Raw genomic sequence first — 25,202 nt, 5'->3', positions numbered from 1 at the left:
CATGCATGCATGAAGTCACTCGTTCACACACTTAGTCATTTTGTTGAAACTCTATTGACTGGACCACCCTCCAACAACCAGACCTTCGATGAGTTGCACTACACAGTCTCAACTCTCAATGATCATATACTACTGCCCAGAATTGCGGAGAGCTTGAGGCTACCTCCCAGGGAGTCTGCATTGCGCAATCCGAGAGTCGACCCAATTGATTGTCACCTAGAACAACGCATAATTTTCTCAGGAAGCCATATCAATATCCACTAACCACAAGCAAAGCCATCAAGCCTCCAGCTGGTCAACCAGATACTTTGACCGGGTAGTGACCCCGGGCCTCACTCCTCCAGAAAGTTGCACAAAAGCTGCCAAGCATGCCCGCTTCCACTGACTGAAGAAATTGCGTAGACATGCCGGATAGACACCCGTTGCCTGTCATTGCACTATCCTAAAAAAATGCATAGTTCTGTCATCCTGTCACCCTGACAGTCAGCCTGTTGCTCCTCCTCAAAACTGCGTAGTTTTCATGGGTTGTCTCCTAGCTTCCCAACATCCCTCTTAACCCAGAAACTGAATAAGGATGTCCTGCAGGCCAGCCTCCTAACTCTGTGCAGTTTTGGCCAACAGCCTCCCATAGCCTGCTGCCAGCCTCCCCGGAGAATCTGTGCAGTTTTCACTACCAATGTCCCCTTGTTGCCTGCACTGTCTCTCTGGAAAAATTGCATAGATCTACTCTCCAGCCGAGCCATATCCCGTTGATAGTCACTGCTGATCCAAACTTCCCATCTCAACCTCCCAGTGACCTCTGTGCAATTTTCATTGACAGTGCCCGGAGCCCGCATCCCAACTTGAAAGGTGCTCTGCGCAGTTTCAGAGTCTTGTCCTCTCTCCTGGTCACCTGCACCCGAAAGTGAAAGATAATGCATCATGGTAGACTACGAGATTTATGGATTTGATGTCGGCTCGTCATGAGTGATTACAGATACAAGTACATGGATGAGACATGGCACAACGATGAATGGGATGAACAAGGAGTGCACGCTAGGAGACTTGTTCATGAACGGACGAACACATGGAGCATGACAAGTACAAGCGAAGGAGATACATGCACATGCAACATCAAGCAAACACCAAGACCATCAAAGACTCTACACACCTTGCCATGTTGAGGTGAAGCTATGATAAACCAAGGGCATATCCATCACTCAACAGCACTGTAGCTCGGTATGGACACCAGCAGCAGCATGAACATACCATCTTTGTCATGTCGATTCATGTCATGAGTCATATCAGCCACACCACTAATGTGGGCCATACTATTGTAATCAATGTAATGTAACGTGGAAGTCTAAGAGAACCACATGTAAAGTTGACGACTCATGTAAGTCAAATAGTCATGAGGGAAGTCGAATAGTCATAAGGGTCAGTTTCATCCTTGGCTATATATACCCCTCATTTGTACATGCAAAGGACTTTTCACCTTGGCTCCTCCCACATAGCCTTGAGAGTCTGTAGTCTTTTCTTTGATGAGCGAGTAATGGATCCAATGCCCCACTATCGGGGTTAGTGATGTAATGGTGTACCGATGTGTCTTGGAACTTTCGCTTAATTCAGAAGTCTGATAACAAGCCAACACGTTTTCACACATGTATTGTATTTATTTGTAATACTATTCTTTGGACACTTGTAATGCATGTTGCTTTAACCTGTATTAAGACAGTTGAACTATTTTGGTTGTTCTAATACATATGCTTACAAAAATGTGTTGTATAAGTTGTTAACTTTGTCTCATCCATGTGGACTATTCTGTCGTACACTCGACAAAACCACTTTCATAAACTTGTTATAACGACCATTGCACTCGTGTGGACCATTCTGCTGGGTGTTTTACATGCTATATGTTCACTGCGTGTTTGCAACTGTCGCATCCGTGTGGACTACTCCACTGGGAGTTGTGCATTTCTTGCTGTGTTGTGTGTCTCTGATAAAGTTGGGACTATTCCCTTTCAACTTGAGACTCACTTCCACCCTCCCTCTGTGGTGAAATAACCTTGACACAAGTAACACTAAGAACTCACCAGGAACGCGAACCTCGTTGTTCGAAGACAAATCAGACCACTCTCATGTGCTAACAAGCAAGAGCTAAGGCAAACCTTTAAGACAATGGCAATCGGGCCATCATATCGAATGGGACTCCTACACCAAATGGTGTGAGTTCTAGTTGGGACTTCATACCGGGGAGATCCCCTGAATGTTAGCGGGTCCAACACCGTCAACACCATCAAATCCAAAAATACCAAGTATTATTCATCACTTTCCTCAACATTTTCTTTTAATTACCCTAGTTTATTCATCCTAGGTTCCACCAACCTGGACATCGTTGAAGTCATCATGGAGAAGTTGTCCTCGTTTGTCCTCATTTTCTTTGTGACGGTGTTCCATCTACCCTGGATGCATCTACATTAAGAGTCTTTATGATAATGAAGAGCAGCCAGTTCCAACAAAATCTGTATGCATATTTCTTGTAGGACAAAGATGAAGTTGTTTATATGTGTGTGTGTGTGTGTGTGTGTGTGTGTGTGTGAAAATTTGAAACTTGCCATTTTTTTATACACCCGTCATTATGAAATTTTTAAAAATTATTAGCAAGTCAAGGATTACGTGTTTATTTTGAAATAACCAGTATTTGACGGCTAAAAAAAGGAAAAATGTGCACACGGGTGTCAATTTTAAAGCCTTCCCCCTACCTTGTTTGTTATAGTAGACACACAGACGCTGAATATTTGGTGAAGAATGGTTTGTCTTAGGGGTCCTACCCACCATACATATATATATATATATATATATATATATATATATATATATATATATATATATATATGTAGATAAGATGTCACATTCCATAATTAAGCCCAAATATGCGCCACAGGTAATATGGGAGCATAGAACGGAGCAGAGCGAAGATGCTTTGGTGGATGATTTCTTGGTAAATAAATCACAGTTCTTCCAAATTCAAGGTGGTGAGATCTCATTGATGATCTTGTCAAATATTTACTCACCACCGACTGATAAATCACCACGACCCCTCTTTGGAACCTTGTAACATTGGGTTATTTATGCTCTGGGTCTGTATGGCGTTACACGTTTGACATTACATATGTATCTTGCTACTAAGGAATATTTCCATAAACTCACCTCCAGATCTTTTGTTAATGGAATACCTCATGATTTTGATGCTAATTTTGTAAAAGCAATATTTTAAATCAGAAATTACTTTTTGAGTGTGTTTAAATCATTTGATTTCTCTTTGATCACAAAGAAAGAAATTGCCTAGGGTGCTCAATGTAGAAAATTGCACATAATTATGACTTTTGTAATGGCGTCATTATGATGATGTCACTTGTCTGAGTAGGTTCATGACATAACATATATTGTACTTGTGGAGACTACAATCATTGTGATAGTGACCATGAGTAACATGTAGGTAAGTTAATTGCATCCTCCATAGTAGCACAACACTCAAAGATAAAACATAATGCAATTGCATTTTAACATCGGAGCTCTAGGACAAGTGCATCAATATTTACCAAGAAATAGTTATAAGCTCGTGCAAATTTTTGTTTTTGGTAGATGATTCCCTAGTGGATTTGTATGCAAGATATTGCCCTGTGGAACATCATGATTTTTGCGTATGAACAAAAGGGACATGTTGATGAAGCTTGCAATCTCTTCTAGGAAATTTACGATTGAGATTTGGTTTCCTAGAATGTTATAATTACAGGCTATGTGAAAAATGAGTTTGTGGAAAAGTCCCAAAATCTTTTCAACATATACCTAAACCAAATATTGTTTCTTTGAATACCATGATCTCAGGTGTGAAACTAGATATCCTGAAATTTGCTAGTGTTATTGTTGCCTATGCCAACATGGTAGCTCTACAACAAAGAATAGAAGCCCATGAAGAGATACATAGAAATGGGTTCGAACCTACTGCTTCGTGTGGGAAATACTCTCATATATATAGTATCCAAAGTGTGGGGACACAAAAAAATAATATCGTGTGTTTGAAAAAATGCCCAAGGGAAATGTTTTCTGATAGGGAACCATGTTTGGAGGGTATTCCATAAATGGTTATGGAGCCAAGGCCCATGGGAATTTTGAACTAATGCGACATTTTAGCATCAGGTCAAACAATGTTACTTTGTCCGATATTTTGATTTCCTACTGCCATGTAGGTTTAATGGACAAAGACCAACAATACTTCAACAACATGAGTGAATGTTATAACATCTTAGTTGTAAAGGAGCATTGTGGCTACATGGTTGACCTTTTTAGACATGCAGGCCTCCTAGATGTGGTGCAAGACTTCATCAACAAAATTCACCAAAGAACCCAATGCTACATGTGGGAATGTTATATTTTTTGCACCATGGCATTAGTAATGAGTCATGTAATGCATTTAAGCGATGAAACCATGAAAACTTGGTTGAAAGGGGACTAAATACCATCAGTGGTATGTGTGCATTCATGAGTCATTAGAGAAATTTTGAGGTAAAAAATGGTCCTCAAAACATAAATGTACAAAAAAATCAACTTTATAATAATGAGTTGGATTCAATATGATGATGTCAACCATGAGGGATGATTCACGATTTTTGGAGTAAAAGGGTAAAAATTTTAAAAAAATTAAAAATTTTAAAAAGTAAAAAAACTACTTTTTCAACTCGTATTTTAAACATATCTCCCTACGATTTTACTCAAATTTCGGGCAGAAGAACTCATTAGATGCAAAATTTATTTTTTCATCCGAGTACCCATGTTGTGTATTTTAGATGGACCCTACTACACAAAAAATGTGAAATACATGAAAAAACGTGATTGCAATAATATTTTTTCATGTATTTCACATTTTTCGTAGTATGGTACATCAAATGTACGCAACATGGGTACTCCTTGGATGCAAAATTAAATTTTGCATCCTACGAGTGCTCCCGCTCGAAATTTTGGCAAAATCATAGGGAGATAAGTTGAAAATATAAGTTGAAAAAGTAGTTTTTCATTTTCTCCCTCCAAAACTTGATGAGGTTATATAATGTGATTTTATTATTTTCACTATTATTTTATAATATTCCATAGGAGGCCCATTTTAGACCTAAAAATTTCTTTAATGGTTGCATCTGCATTCATGTTAGCAAAATTGGTGGAGAAGTTGGGTCTTCTAAAAGCAGGAGCAATCAAATTAGTGTTCTAAGCTTTAATACTTTGTATTGCAGTTGTTATGTATTGGAGTGGTTCTACAGTAGAGAAAAAGTGACTTGAGAACACAAATGAAAATATGATTATGGTTTTGAGAGCTATTTAAAAAAAACAATGGTTCTCAATACATTGGGATTAGTTCTCAGAACGTTTTGACATTTACCTACAAATGGTATACATGTTAAATATAGTTCTTTGTCATAGAATTCAAGCATGGATATTATAACTAGTGGCAGATATTGTCATATTTTTAAATACATAACTGCATTATTTATTTTAGCATTGAGAGGTGTGGTAGGGGTTACGTTAGGCAACTAAAAATGGAGGGATGGATGGAGTTGCTATCAAGTGTTCCAAGGAACCATCAAAATAGAGTTTTGATATCATAAAGCATCGTGAATTTTGCTTGAATGCAATGAAAAGTGAAGTAAGGGCTATGGAATTAATGCAGATGTGAGATAACACAGGATAAGCATTGGAAAAGCAATGCACTTGGTTACAAGATAGGTTTATGTACAAGTTGTCACAAGTTTGCCATAGTGGGTTTATCATAGGTGTGTGACTAGGTTATAACAGGTTTTGTGACAAGTTTATCACAAGATGATAATAGGTTGTAAGAAGTCTACAACAAGCCTATGACAGGATTATGACAAATGGTGACAATTCTTCTGACAGGTTATGATGAGTATGCTATAGGGTTTAATTGGGCCATAATAGGTGTCATGGCAAGCTTATGACAAGTTATGATAGGTTTCATGACAATTCATAACAACTTTGATATGATAGGATATTATATAAAATCAGACATAGCAGCGTGAAGGGGGCAACCAGAAATGAAAAAATAGAAGCTAAAGAAATATATTTGTATGCATGAATTGGATGCAAGGACAATTCCCGTGACCAAGGCACTTGGAAACTAACTATAGTTTTTTTGTATTACATGAAATTGTATTTTTCATGATTTGTTTTTATTGATGATTTTATGCACTTGGTTGCTAATTGCTCTTGCTGAAAAGAAGAAAATATATATACATGTGTATGCCCTTATATATACTCATATATGTGAAAGTTAACTATTGCAAATATTAATATCATATGTTTGATTCCCTCTAGGTGTGATGATGATGGTACTAAGATTGCATGTTAATCAACCTGGGGGAGAGACCTCCAAAACTTATTGATATACAAATGGCACTAGAGAGTGGAGGATGCCATAGGATGCAACATGGATGAGGAGGACATGGACTTGAAACTACAAATTGTGAGCCAAAGTAACTTTACAACAATAAACTCATATTTTGGGCACATCATTCATTAAGGACAGTGCATAAAATAAGGGGGGGAGAAAAATTACACCTTTTCCCATCTAGGACATTGTAAATATATGTACTTTGATAGTTAGGCCAGTGAGTTGGATGTCTATAACTATTAGGATGGTTAGCCGAAGTTATTTTGCAAGCCTGATTGACCATGTGTTTATGTTTATAGATTTTGGGGTCATTGTTCTCAAGTTTATATGTCAGTTTGCCTCAATGGTTGGAGGGCCAAAATTATAAATATAATGTAACTTTTGTACATATATTATATTAATAACATAAGCTAGCTTCATAACCTACTCCACTGTAATGATTATGGGGGGTGGTGCAACTCCATAGTGACATGAAATATAATGTGTTTTTTTAGGCGTTGATGATGTGACAAGTTTTGGTGAAAAGGCCACCTGGAGCCCACATGGTCTCAAGGTGTACCACATGGTAGATAGAGACAATGTATATATGTGTGTGTGTTCCTGAGAATGGAAAAAGGGAGATTAAGGATAAATTTTGTTCATGTTTATGGTTTAGTCAGTAAGTCCTAAGCCTGGGCTCTACATCTGACTAGACTTTTGGTGAATTTGATTTGAGCAACCAACTGGTGAGCCCTGCACTTGGGTTCTGGACCAACTGGAAGCTATTCTGGTTAATGGCGGGAAATGTGCTGAGAGAGTGGCATGAGCTCTTGTAAGACCATAGCTAAGATTGTCCTGGTTGGTTGTAAGGCACGCTAAAGAGGTTCGCATAGTAGAGGTATTGGAAAAAATGTAGAGAAGAGGTGTGCCACTTGGGCACAGGTTTAGGAGAGTGGGAGCCTATGGTTGGAACAGTGCCTAGTGGATTGGTACCTTATTTATTGGTATGTGTTTATTATTTGGTTTTGATTGTTGCTTGTGGAGTTGCTACCCCAACTCAGGGGTGACCCGAGGTTGAGATTTATGAACCATGAGGTCTATGGTTGGGTGGAATGTGGAGAGGCCACAACTAGTTGATTTTCAGTTATAGATAAGTTTTCATATACTATGTGTATTAATTCTTGTTTTGGAGATGTTTTTTCTTGTAAACCTTAGTATGGTTTCTATGTTTATGATTATTGTACTATGCAAGTTATAATTAATGTATATAGTTGTCATCATAATGTGTGGTTAAATGAATATGTGGTGCCTAGTTTGCTCAAAATGGGCTCCAGGGGGTTAAATGCTTGAAATTGATAATCCACATTATGAAAATGTTGTTCGGGTTTGGTCTCTTTAGGGATCAAACCTATTCTAATTATGTTTGGTTATATGTACATTGGTTATGTTGCTTACAATATGCATAAGTAGTGTTGGATCTTGTTTTATTTAAGTTAGTATGGCCAAATGTGTATATTTGTATATTTTTCATATGTTTTCACTATGCCCAGATTTTAATGGGTTTTATGGATTAGATTTTGGGTGTAAATTGCTACGTATGACTCTGACTTATTATATTTGAGACTTAACCTTAATTATTGTGTGAATGTTAATGGTTAAAGCACTTCACTAATTACTTGATAAAGATACATGTATTTAATGGATTCATATGTAGCTAGGGATAATACCCAAATGCCATTATTTACAGTGAGTTTTGCAAAAAATTACAGGGGCTCAAGTAGTAAGCCAAGATTTAATAACTAGAACCTAGAATTATGTGCTTCTGCTAGAACATTTGGTGAATTTAATTAGTGAATTTTGGTTTTTGGGTATGTAACATTGCCCAACTAGGGTTGGGGGCATTACACCATTGTTCGAGTTAAGTATCCCCTAGGTGTGATTGCAACCATGCTCCATATATTTTTTGGAGAACAAAATCGAAGCCATTTTAAAATATATTGGGTTCCTCTAATTCCCCAGTTTTGGAATAAGGAAGAATCTTTAATTGGTCATTTATCGTGTCCAATAATCCTAGGAGATAAATTGACAAAGTTGTTAATTCACCCCTTAAGGTTTTTCCTCAATTCTTCATGTGAGCTTATAGATGCCATTTGTGCTAGGGCACCCTTCCCTTTAATGAAATGACATAGGTCCCCAGTCTACAACATATTCATATCTATTGTTTTGTATTATGCAATGTTAGGGATAAATATCATTTTTATGATATTTGTAAAAACTTGATGATTCCCTTACATCAACTCCTCTTTAATTATTTACCTACCACATTCACCAATAATCTAAGGAGTGAATTGATCCTATTAGGGATTGGTACATTGATGAAACATTTTATTATATTATAAAATATCGCTGCCAAGCTCTTTCACATGCTTTACCAAGATATTTTCCTAATAGACTAGCCATTAGAGAAATTTCCTATCAAACAGTAGGAACATACATGACTAAAAGATCTAGTTATTGGCGTTAAGAAAATTTAGCCTTAATTCCCAATAAAATTTGGAATTTATACGTTAGGAATTTTGAAGCATGCCAAGCTAGAGGAAGCGACATTAGATTTGATTACTTTGTTTGATATTCCGTTTAAAAAGGATGATCCCCTCAATATAGTACAAAAGTTCTGTAAAACATAGAGTGGATTTAAAGTATGTAATATTGAAGATCTGTCATTGATGGAATATTTAAAATGGTCAAGACTTTTGAAGATTTTTTGCAAAGGATATATGAAATTAATAATGGCCTCTTAGTGTAGAATTCTTTTTCTTTCAAAGACGAAGGAAATTATCATTAGGACCTAATTTTGTGATTCATACTTAGACACAACAAGTTATAGAGCACCAAGCAAGTTCAAGTACAATTCCCACATTTCCAAAATAAGCATAGGTAAAGTATACTCAAATAAAGCACACTCAAATAAAAAATGTAGAATCAGGTAGGATCGAAACAAAGCAAGTGTATATTGAGCATCCACCTTCAGAGAATGTATAGATCGACCAACCTTTAACTGAAAAGTTACAAACAAAAAAGTTTCAAACAAAAGGTCCTCAATATGAGAAGATCCATACTAAAAAGATTGATGTTGTATAGGGACAAACTTAGGCACAAGTACTGCATGATACAACTCAACATGTCCAAGCTGAGAAAATGCAACTAAATAATCCCAACTTGATAATTATCAAACTGGTGATTTTTTGTCACAAGGTCAAAATCCTACATAGAAGTTTCATACAATTATCTCTAAAAACACTCAAATTGATAAACCTCATAAACAATCACGGATTATTACCACAAGCATTATTTATAAAACTCCTATTTCTTCCCATCCATGGATTACTTCTCCAAACCTTATTTTTAAAGATACTATCGATCCCGATGAGAAGAAGAACTTCCTTTTATTAGTTTGTTTTTCAGCAGTACTAAGATTGTCATTATTAAAGGGAGACCCAAGAGGAAGAGAGTGGAATAGAAGGAAGGATCTCCCACAAGAAAAATGATGTGTTGGGATGCCTCCAAGATCACTTTGGATGAGTTTGGGGCATTGGTCCATGCCAACAAGTTGTTAATAAACAATATGATACAAATAATCAAACAACAATAGAACAGGATTAGTTATATTGAAAATAAATTGCAACAACAATAGTGTCACATTGAAGTTATGTACCAACAAAGAACTACTGCACTCTTACAAAAACATCATGAACATTTTAGAAATATTGAAGAAAAATTGAAATTAGAAATCCAACAAGTGTAGCAGGGTTCTACCAGTTCAGGAACAAAAAAAATATTTCCAAATATATTATCAATTAATTTCAAAAGTTAAGGAGTTGCAAGATAAAATATTAGATGTCAACCTCTTTAAAGAATAAGAGTTAAATGCCAATGAAAAACTAAAACTTTCTAGTAATATTTTACCAAAACTTGAATCAAATTCAAGTTCATCATAATACTTTGAAAGGTTGTTCTCTTTCTCTTTCCAATAAACGGTCAGAATATGGTTAATTACAAGGTGACTTTAAAAGGCTGATGTCTTGGAAGTCAAGAGAAAAATCAATACCTAATTGTCTTCTCAAGGTTTCTAAAAGTGATAGGCAGAAAACTCAAATTGCTTTGGATGTCTAGAACCATTCCCAGAGATTAGTTTTTGACTGCTTTGGTCTTATCGACAATATCATGGATTTGATTATCCTATTCGACATGCCTGGTGTTTAGTTTCTGGGAGAAGCATTAATAGCGAATTCATGCATATCAGATGTACACAATCGAAGGAAATACATAGAAAATGTAATTAGAAAGGTTGATAGAACGATACAATCTGTCAATCAATTACTGGTACATCCACAAAGTTACACCAAAGTTATTAAGAATGTTTAGGTTACGAGGAGATCAGATTAATGAGGAAGTTGTGAGATTAAGTTGGATACTTCACCTTCACAGTTAATCTCACAAATCATGAATACACTTTCTCAATGGAAACAGTAAGTGGATTTTATGGAAAAGGCTTAATAGGAAGATATCTTTGAAGCCATCCAATTATCTTTCTCGGATAAGAAATACATTTATCTTTGTAATTTATATAAAGAAAAACATTATTTTAGCTATTTTGAAAAAAAAATTATGCTACTCACTTCTAAGAGAAAAGAGTTTGCAATTTACTCACTTCTAAGAGAAAAGAGTTTGCAATTTTTAAAAGAGTCATGTGCACTGAGGTCAAAGACTTTATTTTTAGTAAATTAAGATCTTACTGGCCATTTTAATCTGCGTTGCTGAGAACTACGTATGGTGTTGTTATTCATGCAAAAATTGGCAATCATTTACAATTTGAACTTATTTGATGTGTATAAGCTGAGTTTATGTTTTCATCATCTATAATTATGATATATATTTTATTGTGTTGGATGATTTAGTTATTATTGTTGTTTTTTTTAAACTGTTTGAAATTAATGAATTGTTTTTCTATTTAGACAATCAATTTTGAAATTCATACTTCATTAAATTATGTTTCGGGATAAGATAGCATAGAATGGCTTAACTAATTTATATTTTGCAAATAGATAAAAAGTAAATTTAAGATTTTGAAATGATTTTAAGAAGTGGATCCAGCAATTTCATTAATGGCAATTGGAACCATATACCAATAAGTATTGTCATCCCAAATGAGTACACGAAACTATTTTGAAACATTGATCAGGCCATTCCATTTATCTGACCAATATATTTTTAAGCATCAATACCACTCTAACTCATTTTAAACTGACTTAATATATCAGGCAATGATCTTAACCTACCTTTTCAATAAATTATGACTAAATATAAAGACTGTAAGTTTATTAATTAATAGTCTTTTAAATTTTATGTACTATTTTCTCTTCTCAATCTAAACGCTCACATTGATATTTATTCATAATTCTTAATATTTTTAACTTATTATTACACATAAATATACACATAGAGAGATCTATATTGCCCAAATCATCATTGATATTTATTCATAATTCTTAATATTTTTAACTTATTATTACACATAAATATACACATATAGAGATCTATATTGCCCAAATCATCATGGAATATTTTATCAAATTTGTTAAAAAACAATTAATGTGTAAATATATAGTTTATAGTGCATTATTTAATTTATTAAAATGAATGAATTATGATACGCAAAACATAGGAGTTGAAAACTTTCCAACTTTTAATTTAAGAAAAAGTCGAGACTGCCTAGTAAGCCTATCAGCTTGTTATTATAGATAACATGAATACTTATCGCTTTTGTTCATTTAAAAAAAATCGAAATTTTCATTTATGCAAACATTATTGTTAGATTTGCATTTCTGAGTTCCTATGGGAGTAAGATTTTTTTATTGTGAATACGCACAACTAATATAATCTCACTTTCGAACCCGTTGCAGCCATACTCTAAGTCTGCAAGTGCAAGTGCAAGTACAAGTACAAGCGCATTTCAAATTTGAATTTACAACCAACACTGATGATTATTGTCTTTTGTGCGAAATTGAATCCACTTGTACATACAAAACAAAATAGTAAAGAATGCAGGGAGGAACTTAAACAGCAACTACAGCACTCAAAACGTCAGACTGATACTACCCAATGTAATCAGTGGGCAAGTCTTTAATTACTTGTTGTAGTTCAGGCTTGATATCAATTCTGATTTGCTTTGTGATTGTAGTTCAGGCTTGGCATCAACTCTGATTTGTTTTTTGATATTTTTGTATTAAAAAGTTATGAGATCATTCAGAGTCCAGGCTACGGGGCAAATTTAATAGTATGACACCCACTAAGTCGGAAGTTGCTGCAACTATCTTCCCTCGGATTTATCATTAATGAAATAACTCTAAAGGAGTTTTACCACTACCTGCAGAATACAGTAGGGAAACACGAAGATTGTTAAATATAATGTAATGACATTTTGACTTGTCAAATTTATTAGGCACTATAATTAATAACAAACCATTTTAAAATATATTAAATTTATTATACTTAAAAGTTAATATTATTGTTAATGGTCAAATATTACAAAGTATATTAGAGCATGATGTTAAAGAATATATATATCAACCTCATTCAAAAATGCGTGTAGCTTTAAGTCCAACAAATTTGTTGTAAGGTGCCTCCGTGACGGAGACTGGGTTAACTGAATCAATTGGTTCAAAAGATCATGTAACCTCATTAAAATGCTTGTAGCTTTAAGTCCAACAAATTTTTTAAAGCTTCTAAGGAAATTGAGATAGGATAAAAATATATCAATTTAAAAAGTATATTAAAAATACCAATTAAAAAAAATATGCGTGCAACCTCATAAAATAATACTTGGAGCTAAGTCCAACAAATTTGTTATAACCTTCTAAAGAAATTGAAATAGGTTTAAGAATTACAAATTTTAAAAATATACTTGCAACCTCATTCAAATAAAAAATGGTTGTAACTTGAAGTTTAACCATTGTTACAAACTTTTAAAGCAATTGAGATGGGCTAAAAATATACAAATGTAAGAGAACATAATTTAATAAAAATAATAAATAATTTTCACAGATCTCCTTTGATAAGTCCTGTGATTTCTTCCCTGGACTAAAGCATATACAATTCAAGAATACATCTTAGCTGCCTTTTTTCAACAGAAAAAGCTGGCATTCCACATCAGCAAGGAGTTCACCGATGAGAAATTATTTATTCCTATAAACAACGTGGTATCATGCATGGGCTTAATTATCATTAACCGCTCTTCTTCATCGTTTTTGTTGCAAATTCCTTTGCTTGCCAGTATTAAATACGTACAAATTGAAAAAAATATACTGTAATGAAAATGATGAGCACATTTTTATCACATAATCTGAGAGCTAAAACCAAAGAACCATGTTTAAAATTTAAAAGTGATTGAGAGCTAAAACAGAGAACCATGTTTAAAATTTAAATTTAAAAGTGATTGAGAAGTAAAACCAGAGAACCATGTTTAAAATTTAAAAGTGATAGATTGTAAAGGAAATAAATAAAACATATTCCCCATTATAACAAATTAGCTGTACATTTTTGTCCGTATTTGCCATTAGATAGTGCCAAATAGCCATGCAGTTAAAAAACTAAAGTTCACTAAATTGTAACCAGGACTTCACAATATGCTCAAAATTGTTTCCATAAGTAGGTTGTGAATTGTTTCCAAGCACACTGTGCATAGTCAGTGGGAAAATAAAGATCCTTTGCATCAGGGGCTGGGATACGTAACTTATTAACAAGTTGATTATTTTGCGTTTATAAAATGAGATTTATTAGTATTTGAAAGAAAGAATTTAATTATTTTGCGTTAATAAAATGAGATTTATTAGCATTTGAAAGAAAGAATTTAATTAGTTGGAAAAATTAAAAGAAAAGATTGTCTAGAAATGTATTGGCTCCAAGAATTATTCTTGTACTTCGCAAAATAGAGCTGAAGAGTTGACTGTTTATAGATCTGAGCAAAATCTATACTAAGACGCTGCTCAGCAGCCATAGAGTTAACCTTATGCTTGCAGGATTATCCTTGTGCTTAATCTTAGGCACACCACACCTGAAATTAAAGCAAGGCACCATTACATAAACGTCCCTTGAGGCTTGATCTTTCAAGCAACAAACTAAATTGTATTTAGACATAAAGAAAACTTCTTTATTTTCTAACTCAAAATACTTGATAATATTGCTTTCCTGAACACTGATGCACTTGAATCCAAAATCCCTAAGGAAAAAAAGAAAGAAAGAAAAGAAGCCCGAAACCACAAGAAACGGCAGTAAACCACTTCAATGATTTTTTCTGCACAGAACCATCAATCGAAACCACAAGAAACGGCAGTAAACCACTTCAATGATTTTCTCTGCACGGAACCATCAATCGCAACCACTATACAGCAAGTCATAGAAACCTTCTTGAAATTTCACAATACCTTAGAACATTAATATGTAAAAAGCCTAAATGCTTTTGAATCCCGAAGAATGCACAGGCAAACCTTTGACTGAATAAAGAAATAACATGCCTCCGTGTCCACAGCGCCAGCGAGGATTTCTGTAAGAAAAAAAAATGGAAGTGAGACGATTATATATCTTCAAGAGTTTGAAAAAACAAATCCCGAATATTCGGGAATCGGACGGATCGGACGGAGATGAGCTTTTTGACCCAGCCATGTCCGTCGGATTCTAGAATATTTGCGGAGATGAGATTTTTGACTCACTCATGTCCGTAGGATTTCTAAATATTCGCGGAATCAGCAATAGATTTAAGCTTAGGGAAAACTAATATTAAACTTAGACATCTTGACTGACCACTAACGCAAAACATAATAGAGTAATAACCTGCTTCGCTTTAATTTGTCCAGCTTTACAGAGCCATCAACAATAGACCAGAACAGGGCGTCAAAACAAGTGGAGCGAGAGCTTTTGAATAAATGGGCGTATGCTTCACTAAATTAAACAGGTAAACCACACCAGCGTGTTCACCTGCTTGGTGAAGACGGTGGGATGAATCATGGAAAACATGTTTTGACAAACGCCTTCTATACCCTGCTGCAGTTTCCCCTCCCTGCACAATGTTTGGATGCAGTTGTGGAGGCTCAGCCTGTGCCGCCAACGGCACCTTTATCGACTCAGGGCGCTTAGGGATTCTGTGCAATTCAGGCTGCGCAATGTCCAAGCGCAATTCCGTCTACGCTGCAATCTTCTCAGGGGAGGAGCGATCAAGGAACAGGGGAATCGAGAACGACCGTTGAAGGAAAACGAAAACCTTTAAATGGTAGATGAAGTAGTGTCCATAATGTCCCCCGCCTTCATTGACAGCTTCCTCCCATCGACTGACGTCATTTTCATTGATTCTTCTCAATCATAACAACTGTAACATATCTAAAACTTGTTTGATGGAAGGCCGACGATTTGGCACGCTATTGGTGCAGCTCAAACCAACTGCTAACATACCCAACATTTGCTCTGTATAATCACTGGTTCTGTCGTCTTCACCTTCTATAATTCGCCGGTCCAGTACTCCCAAGAGCACCAGCTCCTCTCTATGATGACTTATTTTGCTGAGGATCCACCCCACGATGTCAAGGCTTTCCCCATATTCTGTCTCTCTCGTGGCTCTCTTTCCACTTACAAGCTCCAGCAGCACCACCCCAAAGCTGTACACGTCGCTCTTCTCACTCACCTTCATCCTCCCATAGGCATACTCTGCACATATATTGAATGAGAAAATCAACCCATATTGTTTATTCAATCCATATACGGTACGTCCATTAAATTAGTTGGACATATATAATACCTGGGCCAGGCCTGGAATTTGACATCTTGTGGGACGTATTTTTGGTTGAAGAACGTATTTGACAAGAGCTAAAAAAAATTCCACGTCAAATCCGACGTGTGATACACCCCTGAAAACCGTCAAAACGACGTCTATTTCAACAAGTGAAACGTAAAAATTTATAATACCTTATTTGGCTGGGACCAGCAAGCTGCAGTAGTACACAATGCAGTTTAAACTTAAATGCTTCACCGTCCCACTGCCTACTACCTAGTACTTACCATTAATTATCTAGCTACAATCCACCACTCAAATTTAATCCGACGAGACTTGCAATTTGCAAATTGCAATCTATTGCTTACATGTTCATTGCAAATTTACAAAATTCATGTATGGTGACTCACTCACGGTCACCTCCGGGTCGGCGCCGTGTTCTTTCCGCAACTTTGAAGAGTTGCCCTGTGTTCAATTTTGCAATAGTTTGTGAGTGGATTATCCAGTCTAAACACGCAGAAGCTCGCAGAAACTATCTTTACTGGTTCGTTTTATGAGCGTGTTACTGTAAAAACTCAAGCATTATAGCCAATTAGCTTTTTATGCATGTTTATATTGTGATGCATTGTACACGGAGCCTTAAGTTTGCCTTTTTTAAAAATATTCAATTTGGGTGTTTTTGTTGGGGTCTAGTTCACAGTAAGTTTGGGATTTAGAACTAATGGCTAAGTTGAATTTTTCATCGTTAGCCTGCGAAAAGCTTTTCTTTTGTTGGGTTTGACTGGTCGAGATTCTAACTGATAGTTGTTGGGCTTATTGTCCACTCGAGGGTTTAACTAACATGAAGTAGCTAGGCTGATATGGCAAGTGGGACTGCAAAAGAGTTGGAATGCTCCTTTACTTGGGTTTCAAAATCATGGCTAGGAATTACCAAGCCAACTACAATAGGTCAATTAGTTCTTGCAGCTTTGTCGATTGTGCAATCCTAAGCTGGAATCTCGTAGGTTCATTTGCTACTTGATTTTGATTGTGGTTTTCATCGTAACTTGCTTACTGGGATTTGAACTCGTGTCTCTTCATTGCAAATGCTGCTAAATTACAGCCCCTGTTCTCACGAATACATTCACCCCCAGGCTGTGAGTGTTAGTTGGATGGCTTTTGCAGCGCTTGATGTTTATTTTTAGGGGGAATTTTATGTTCATTGGCATCTTATACTTGTCCAGTGATAATGATAGTAACCTCCTGGAACTGTTGTTTCTGGAAAGCTAGTCTTATAGGGTTGACCCCAACGACCATTCTCAATCAGATAAGGTCCTGAAAGTTCTTACTAGCTTCAGTTTAGTCCTGAAAGTTCTTACTAGCTTCAGTTTAGTTATCGCTTTTGTTTATACTTAGTGCTAGAGTCTCTGTTTGGTGTGTTGCATATTTGGGATGCAAATTTTAGCAGGCTGAAGTTCATTTTCAGGTATATTTACGTTCTTCTTATTTATTCTACAATGTTGTCAACTGTTATATTCACTTTGTTGTTGTGTATTAATCCAATAACATTTGTCGTGTACTGTTATATCTCTACTTTCCTGCCCTGCATTATTCTTGTTTGCATGTTATACACTTGCTGCATATTTTATTTTTAACTGGTAAGGCATAAAACACTGTGATTTTCATATACCTACGTCATCACTATGTCTTAGGAGGGTCCGCAACTGCAAACCGAAAAATAATTTATAGACTAGTGAATCGCAGCGTCACAGAAAAGGTGTCTTCGAGTTCTACACATTCGGCAACTTCTGCACATTCGGCTCTGGTGTAGTGGTGCTCCTCTCTTGCGGATTGACCGTGTCTGAGTGGAATCTGTGAGCAAACTTGGATGCTCAACAACTCAACTCTCCACTTCAAGTTTCACAGGTAACATTCCAATACTTAAAATACAACCAAATTCATATTCCAATACTTTTCTCCTATAAAATAATTTGGTACTTTTGACATACTATTGTTTGATTTCTTCATAACTCAACTGCCTGGTAGGTTAATATTGCAATTTCTATTGGTTTCGTGTTAAAATTTCCTATAATTTTACAATTTCCCAAACAATCTTTCCATGCAAGTTTACAATTTTACAATTTCCCAAACAATTTTTCCATGTAAATTTACAAAACTTTTTGGAATCAAACCTCCATTTAACTCTATGCATTTAAGCATTTCGAATGGTGGGTTTAGTTGAACCCAAGACTTCCCTGGTCACTGGCATGGTATTCTGTGATCAGTGCTCACTGGGTACACTGTCTGCTCTTAGCCAACCCCTTGCGAGTCAGATGCAAAGCATCAAGAATGAGATAGAGAAACAATCAGGATCTAATTCATACCATTTTAACAAGATCCTCATCTTCTGTTATTGGAATCGAAGGCTGTCCAAACGCCCAAAAGCAGAAAAGTGACAGGGCATCAGCCTTCTACAACATGGGTATGTTATAGACACGGGTACTATTTGAAGTCGGAATAGTGTAATCCTGTCTTGTTGTGATAATTGTCTTGTATCCCTCTGCTTCAAACAACAACTGTTCCACATTTGATCTTGACCAAACATCGTCCAAAACCACCAAAGTTTTTGGATGTCCTTTTAAATGAATATTATTCTTCAGTTGGTTGTGTGCATCCTCTATGCTCTGAAAATCAGGCCTTCTGCCACCAATTATCTTATCCCACAGAGTCTCTAAAAGGCCCTTTACATTTGGAGAATGTGCAACAGTAATGAAAATTATATTGTTCTGAAAGAAATCTGAAAATCACAGACAGAAAACGCATTACAAACGAAAGTGAAGCAATTAAATGGGAGTTTGGAGTGAAAATTCAAAAGGGGATTTGCTCTAACCTTTGACTTGGGGATCGTTGCAAAGGGCTAACGCAAGAGTGGTTTTGCCACTTCCTCCCATACCTTTTACCCCAACTACATTAACCCCATTCTGAAATATTAGGCTTTGCTTGACATCATTCACAAGATTATTCAATCCAACTACGAAATTCGGCATATCCGGGACTTGGGAGTTGGAGCTGCTGGTGGGTTCTTTAGAAATTGTAGTATCATAGGACTCATCAATGGAGGTCTCGAATAACTGGCCTGTACTCATTTGATGAAGCATGAAGGAATTGGAAATGGCATCCTTAGTCATCTTGGCATTAACACTGTCGATTATATGCCGACCCATTTCTTCCATACGCTTCAATCGTTCCTCACAGGCCTTGGAATCCACGTTTAGCTTGTGGACATCGAGTATGCCTGCCAGGGCTTGGGTGAGCAAAAAATCATTGACATTCTTTTCTACCTGTAGGATTTTCTTTCCATATCGATATCTTCTATATAAATTAAAACTGCTAATTCTCTCTAATTTCTTCACAAGGTGAAGGCCATCTTGCAGCTTGTCTTGAATGTCCTTCAACGGCGGGCCTCTGTGAGATGAGGGTTTTGATTCATAAGAAATCCTAGAGATTTCATCAATGGTAGGCTTTGAATGGACCTGAATCATCTAATGTTGATTGGCATGCAGTATATGAGATATGGACAGATACAAAGTCAAGAAGGATTCTTGAGCTTTGAAAATTCTTCTAGTTTATGTTTAATAGAGGATCTATGTATTGAGATATTCCTATTGATAAGTTTTTTTGTAGTTTCTCCAGAAAGTTTGACTTTTAATGAAGTATAATCACTGTTTTTTATTGCATAACTTTTCTGTATTTTCTCTAGATGATTTATTTATAATCCACGATTTATTTATAGTCTCACTAGATAATTTATTTATAGTCCATGGATTGTAAATTTTGCAAAGATTTTATTGTTTAAATGGTCCCACCATAAATCTGAGCTATAAATCTGATAGACTACAAATCTGCAATGTCAATCTAACAAGAATCAAACCATTATTTTTATCTTCCATTAAGTTGACATAATATCTAACATGACTCAAAACTGGTATAAACATTACAAAATGGTCCTCTACTTTCAATTGACGACTAAACCAATATCCAACTGTGAATGTTGTTGGCACTTAAAAAAAGCTTTAATGATCAAGCTCATGTTTTAAGTCAATTTGTGATATATTATTTGTAATGGCATTTGATAGGGAATGAGATTTTATGTTTTTAGTGGACCCTGTAACAACTTAGTTATCTTGAGTTACTTGTACTCTAAAAAGTGGATCTTGTAACAACGTAGTTATCCTGACAATATAGTGAAGTCACAGGAGCACAGTATAAAAGAACTCTCACTTTGTGAAAAGAGTAGAGGATTTCACCATAAAAGTGTTCAGAAATTCCATGGAAACATTCATCTACAATTTCCATGTTTGAAACATTACAGAGTTTTTTCAGCCAGCAGATATCGCTAAAGCTGCGTAATTTCTTTGCCACAGAATAAATTCAAGAATTTATTAAAAAAAATGATTTAAAAAAAAAATCTAATAAATTCAAGAATTTATTTAAAAAAAATAAATCTCATTTAAAAAAATTATTATTAAATATTTATGAATAATGGAAATTTAAAATGAATTTTTATAAATAACAGTGATTATCAGCCTCCAATTTGATGACTTATTGTGTGTTGTGGAATAAATTTACAAAATTGTTAAAATAGAGTTTTTCGTGACACTCACATATTTGATTAAAACGTAAAACCGAAGGGTAAAAAAATGCAAAAACGTCGTCAAATTTTAATTTGACAGGCAAAAAGAATTTGAAATTCCAGGCCTGCCTGGGGCAATGTAGCCGTGCGACCCGGTGAATCCAGATATCGTTAGACCATCTTGTCCCAACTCCGGCTAATGATGAGATATTAGTTTCTTGGATACACCAAAATCGGCGATCTTGGCTTCAAACTCTCACCAAGATATTGCTCGATTTCACCTCTCTATGCAATATTGGAGGCCTACAATCATGATGCAAATAGCACAGCCTACAAGCTACACCAACTGCAATCTTATGCTGTACTGGCCACCCCAGCGCCTTCATTGATTCTGATCCTCCATGGAGACATTAAAAAAGGCTTCCATATTCTATGTATTCAAATACCAATAACTTGAAATCCGATTCCGCCCTCGAGATGCAGCACAAGAGCTTTAGGATGTTTGCATGCCTAATCACGCCCAGGGTCTCCACCTCTGCTTCAAATTCATTTCCCCTCTTCGAAATCTTCTTAACGGCCACCTCCTGCCCATTCCGGAGACTGGCCTTGTACACTTTTCCAGCGCCTCCTGATCCAATCACATTTCCCTCTCTCAACTGCTGCAGGATGTATGATTCGTCCACTTCCACGCCTGAGTGAAAGGGTGTTACTTCCCATGACGTTGAGCTGCTTGGTTTTCCCACAAACAAATTTCTCGCTATGCCGTTATTGATATTGAAGCAACCAACACAAATAAAATACCAAAATAACATAATTGCCATTGCTAGCACCAGAATTGGGACTAGAATTATGGGCAAATAATGATGTGATAATGAATCTCTTTTCTTTGAAAAGCATGATCTAATTCTAAACCCGAAAGAAGTATCCTCGCATAGGTTGGGGTTGCCAAGAAAACTATCTTTATAAGCCAAATTCTTGAAAATGGCCGGAATCGACCCAGACAACTGATTTCCAGAAACATTGAAAATGTCTAACCTGAGACGCCCCAATTCAGGAGGAATTTCCCCTGTAAGCAGATTGTTTGACAGGTCCAGAAAGTTTAAAGTTGACATGGACCCTAAGCTTGGAGAGATTTTACCTGTTAACCGGTTGCTGCCAAGATTGAGATGAGAGAGATGTGGTAATGACATTATTCCGTTTGGAATTCCCCCAGACAATGAATTGTGATCAAGCTGCAGGTAATTGATTGAACTCAAGCCTGCAAGCTCGTCAGGAAGAGGCCCGGACAGCCGGTTATTGCTTGCACTCAAGTTGACGAGATTCCTCAGCTGTCCGATCTGTGGAGGAATGATTCCGCTGAACAGATTGTTCTCCAACTGTAACCATTTCAACTTTTTTGCTCCGCCAATCTCTACGGGAATATCGCCTTCAAACAGATTATTATAGAGCTTCAATTCTACAAGTGTGTGACAACTCCATAAAGTGTTGGAAATTTCTGGTAATTTCAAACAAAAAATCTGAACAGAGGACAATGCTCTGTTTTAACCACAGGATCAAAAAATTTGTTTGCTGAAGAACAGAGTTTTCCACACACACAAAAACTTGTATTCATTAATCAAAAAGATTGTTGTTACAAAAGATTCTTCCTCTATCAGAGGGATTTCACCAACAGAACTGCTTCAGATGAAGTAAAAAAAATTACTCTGTCTCCCAGCACTCCTGTGCATTACAAAAACTCTGTCTATGTTTAAAAATAAAATTACTGCTGTATATTTTTACATTGCTGTGTAAAAAAAATTCTCCATTCATTTGTGTTGTTGCACATTACATTTCCTTTTCAAAAAATTACCCTCGCGCTGTTGCGCATCTCATACATTTCATATGCAACTACAAAAGAAAAATGACTTTCGCGCTGCTGCGCCTTGCCCTCTCATAGTACACACACCAGAACAACAAAAAAACATATTACATAGTCAACGGGAAACATAAAATAAAAAAAAAACAATAAAATTAAATATTTTACCTACGTTTACTGCCCACAGTACATTTAATAAATTACATTCATGGGGGTAAATTTATTTCTCGTCCTTCACATCTGGTTCGAGCCGCATACCATATCGCACGCCAACACATTTTTTTTAATAACCGTAGATCAGCTCCAAGGTCAATCGGACGGCTGACACAATTTCCTCAGAGGTCCCATTTGCACGAACTTTACCTACCGGGGGATTGGTGGTTTTGAAACAGTTCCCGTGGACACGCGTCAACAAGTGAGTGTGATCGGAGCCGTCTCGAGAAATACCACTCTGTGTGAAATGGTGGTGCGGGGAAAACCATGGCAGTTTTTCCGGAAATAAATGCGCGCAGGTGAAATTATATTTCAACACTCCCCTTTAATTTCAACTGCTGGGTTATCAGTCATACCCAGACATTTCCTCAAAAATTCAAAACTTTTCTGTCCCAATGGTTTGGTTAGAATGTCTGCAACCTGCTCCTGAGTTCTGCAGTGTTCTAAAATAATTTATCCATTGTTCACCAATTCCCTGATGTAGTGAAACTTTGTGTCAATGTGTTTCGTTCTCTTATGAAACACAACATTCTTGGATAATACAATAGCTGAGCTATTGTCACAAAAGATCACAGTTCCTTTTGTTTGCTCTTGGCATAAGCTCCTTAACATCCTTCTCATCCAAACTTCTTGACATGCTGCTGCTGTAGCTGCCACATATTATGCCTCTGCTGTAGACAACGCTACAATAGGCTGTTTTTTAGAAGCCCATGAAATGGCTCCTGAACCCATGTGAAAAACATAACCGGATGTGCTTTTCTGATCATCTACACTTTCAGCCCAATCACTATCAGTGTATCTAATTAAATCTGAACATTCTGAGACAGTATATAAAATGCCAAACTTTTTAGTACCTTTAACATACCTCAGAATTCTTTTTGCTGCCTGCCAATGTGCTTCTTTTGGCCTCTCCATGAATCTGGAAATTAAACTAACAGCATGCATTATATCTGGCCTAGTTGCAGTTAAATACATGAGGCTGCCAACTATACTCTTGTACAAACTAGGATCAAAATCCTTGCTGCTGTCCTCTTTGCTGAGTTTTAATCCCATCACTGTGGGAGTGATTGCTGTCTTGTTGTCCTGCATGTTAAATCTTTCCAACACTTCATTAACATATTTTGCTTGTGAGATAAAAATCCCATTTTCATTTTGATCTACTTCTATTCCTAAGAAGTATCTCAGCAAACCCATGTCAGTCATTTCAAATTCCTCTTTCATGACTGCTTTGAAATTTTCAATGAGATATTCATCATTACCTGTGAAAATAACATCATCAACATATAACACAACAATTAGTAATTTACCATCATTTTCTTTGATGTAGAGGGTGGGTTCTCCCTCACACTTTTCAAATCCATTTTCCAGTAGATAGAAATCTATCCTACTGTACCATGCTCTTGGTGCTTGTTTCAGCCCATAAAGAGCTTTCTTCAATCTTCACACTTTGTGCTCTTGGCCTTTCTTTTCATAGCCTAGAGGTTGCTCAATGTAAACCTCTTCCATTAACACTCCATTTAGGAATGCTGACTTCACGTCCATTTGGTAAACTTTCCACTTGTTTTGTGCTGCTATGGATAGCACTGCTCTCACGGTTTCCATTCTAGCAACTGGTGCAAAAGTTTCCTCATAATCTCTCCCATACTGCTGCTTATATCCTTTGACAACAAGTCCTGCCTTGTGTCTTTCTATTTTGTCTTCAGCATTACTCTTGGTCTTGTAGACCCATTTAACTCCAATGACTTCTTTTCCTTTTGGTAGTTCAACCAAATCCCATGTCTTGTTTCTTTCTATGGCATTGATCTCCTCATTCATAGCTTCTATCCATTTCCTATCCTTAATTGCCTATTCGAAATGAACAAGGTCATCAACATGACAATATAATGCAAACAAAGAATTCATACCTTCATCATAAATGTCACTTAAATTTCTGAATTTCTTACCTCTTTCATTTGGTGTACAAGTGTTTGAAGATGCACTTGAATTTCCTCCTTGTGGTGTGCTTGGAGAAGCACTTTCATTTCTCCTCAAGGGTGTCCCTTGCTGTCTTTGTGTCGGTGCTGCTGTTTGGGGATGTATTTCAGCCATCTCCTCATCATCTTCATCATGAGACAAACAGTTTTTAACATTCACTGTTTTCTCTATGCTTCCATCCCAAGCTTCCTCCTCAATGAATTGAACATCTCTGCTCACAAAAAACTTCTTGGTAGATGGGATATACAACCTGTAAGCTTTGGATTCCTCACTGTATCCAATGAAAATACATTTCTCCCCTTTGCTGTCC

General features: G+C 36.3%; 1 protein-coding gene across 1 annotated transcript; it reads right to left on the bottom strand.

Annotated features, from left to right (window-relative positions):
• Nucleotides 1–18,605: 18,605 nt before the first annotated feature.
• On the bottom strand, nucleotides 18,606–19,759 carry LOC149190847 (putative disease resistance protein At5g04720). The gene is made up of 2 exons (XM_089410604.1): nucleotides 19,108–19,759; nucleotides 18,606–19,014 (listed from the first exon to the last, which is right to left on the bottom strand). The coding sequence occupies exons 1-2, from the start codon at nucleotides 19,757–19,759 to the stop codon at nucleotides 18,689–18,691; spliced, it is 978 nt and encodes a 325-aa protein (XP_089266730.1). The 3' UTR covers nucleotides 18,606–18,688.
• Between the last annotated feature and the right edge of the window lie 5,443 nt (nucleotides 19,760–25,202).

The sequence above is a fragment of the Pinus tabuliformis genome, chromosome 3_1 (genome assembly GCF_031772625.1).
Source record: "Pinus tabuliformis cultivar Carrire ecotype Pingquan chromosome 3_1, CPIR1, whole genome shotgun sequence".
In the NCBI taxonomy this organism is placed as follows: domain Eukaryota; kingdom Viridiplantae; phylum Streptophyta; class Pinopsida; order Pinales; family Pinaceae; genus Pinus; species Pinus tabuliformis.
The sequence above is the reverse complement of the archived record's forward strand: the minus strand, read 5'-3'. Positions and strand labels throughout refer to the sequence as shown.

Coding starts and splice junctions, on each gene's coding strand:
- LOC149190847 (XM_089410604.1), bottom strand. CDS start 19,759: ATGATTCAGGTCCATTCAAAGCCTACCATTGATGAAATCTCTAGGATT. Junction 19,015..19,107: donor CAACGATCCCCAAGTCAAAG/GTTAGAGCAAAT, acceptor TGTGATTTTCAG/ATTTCTTTCAGAACAATATA.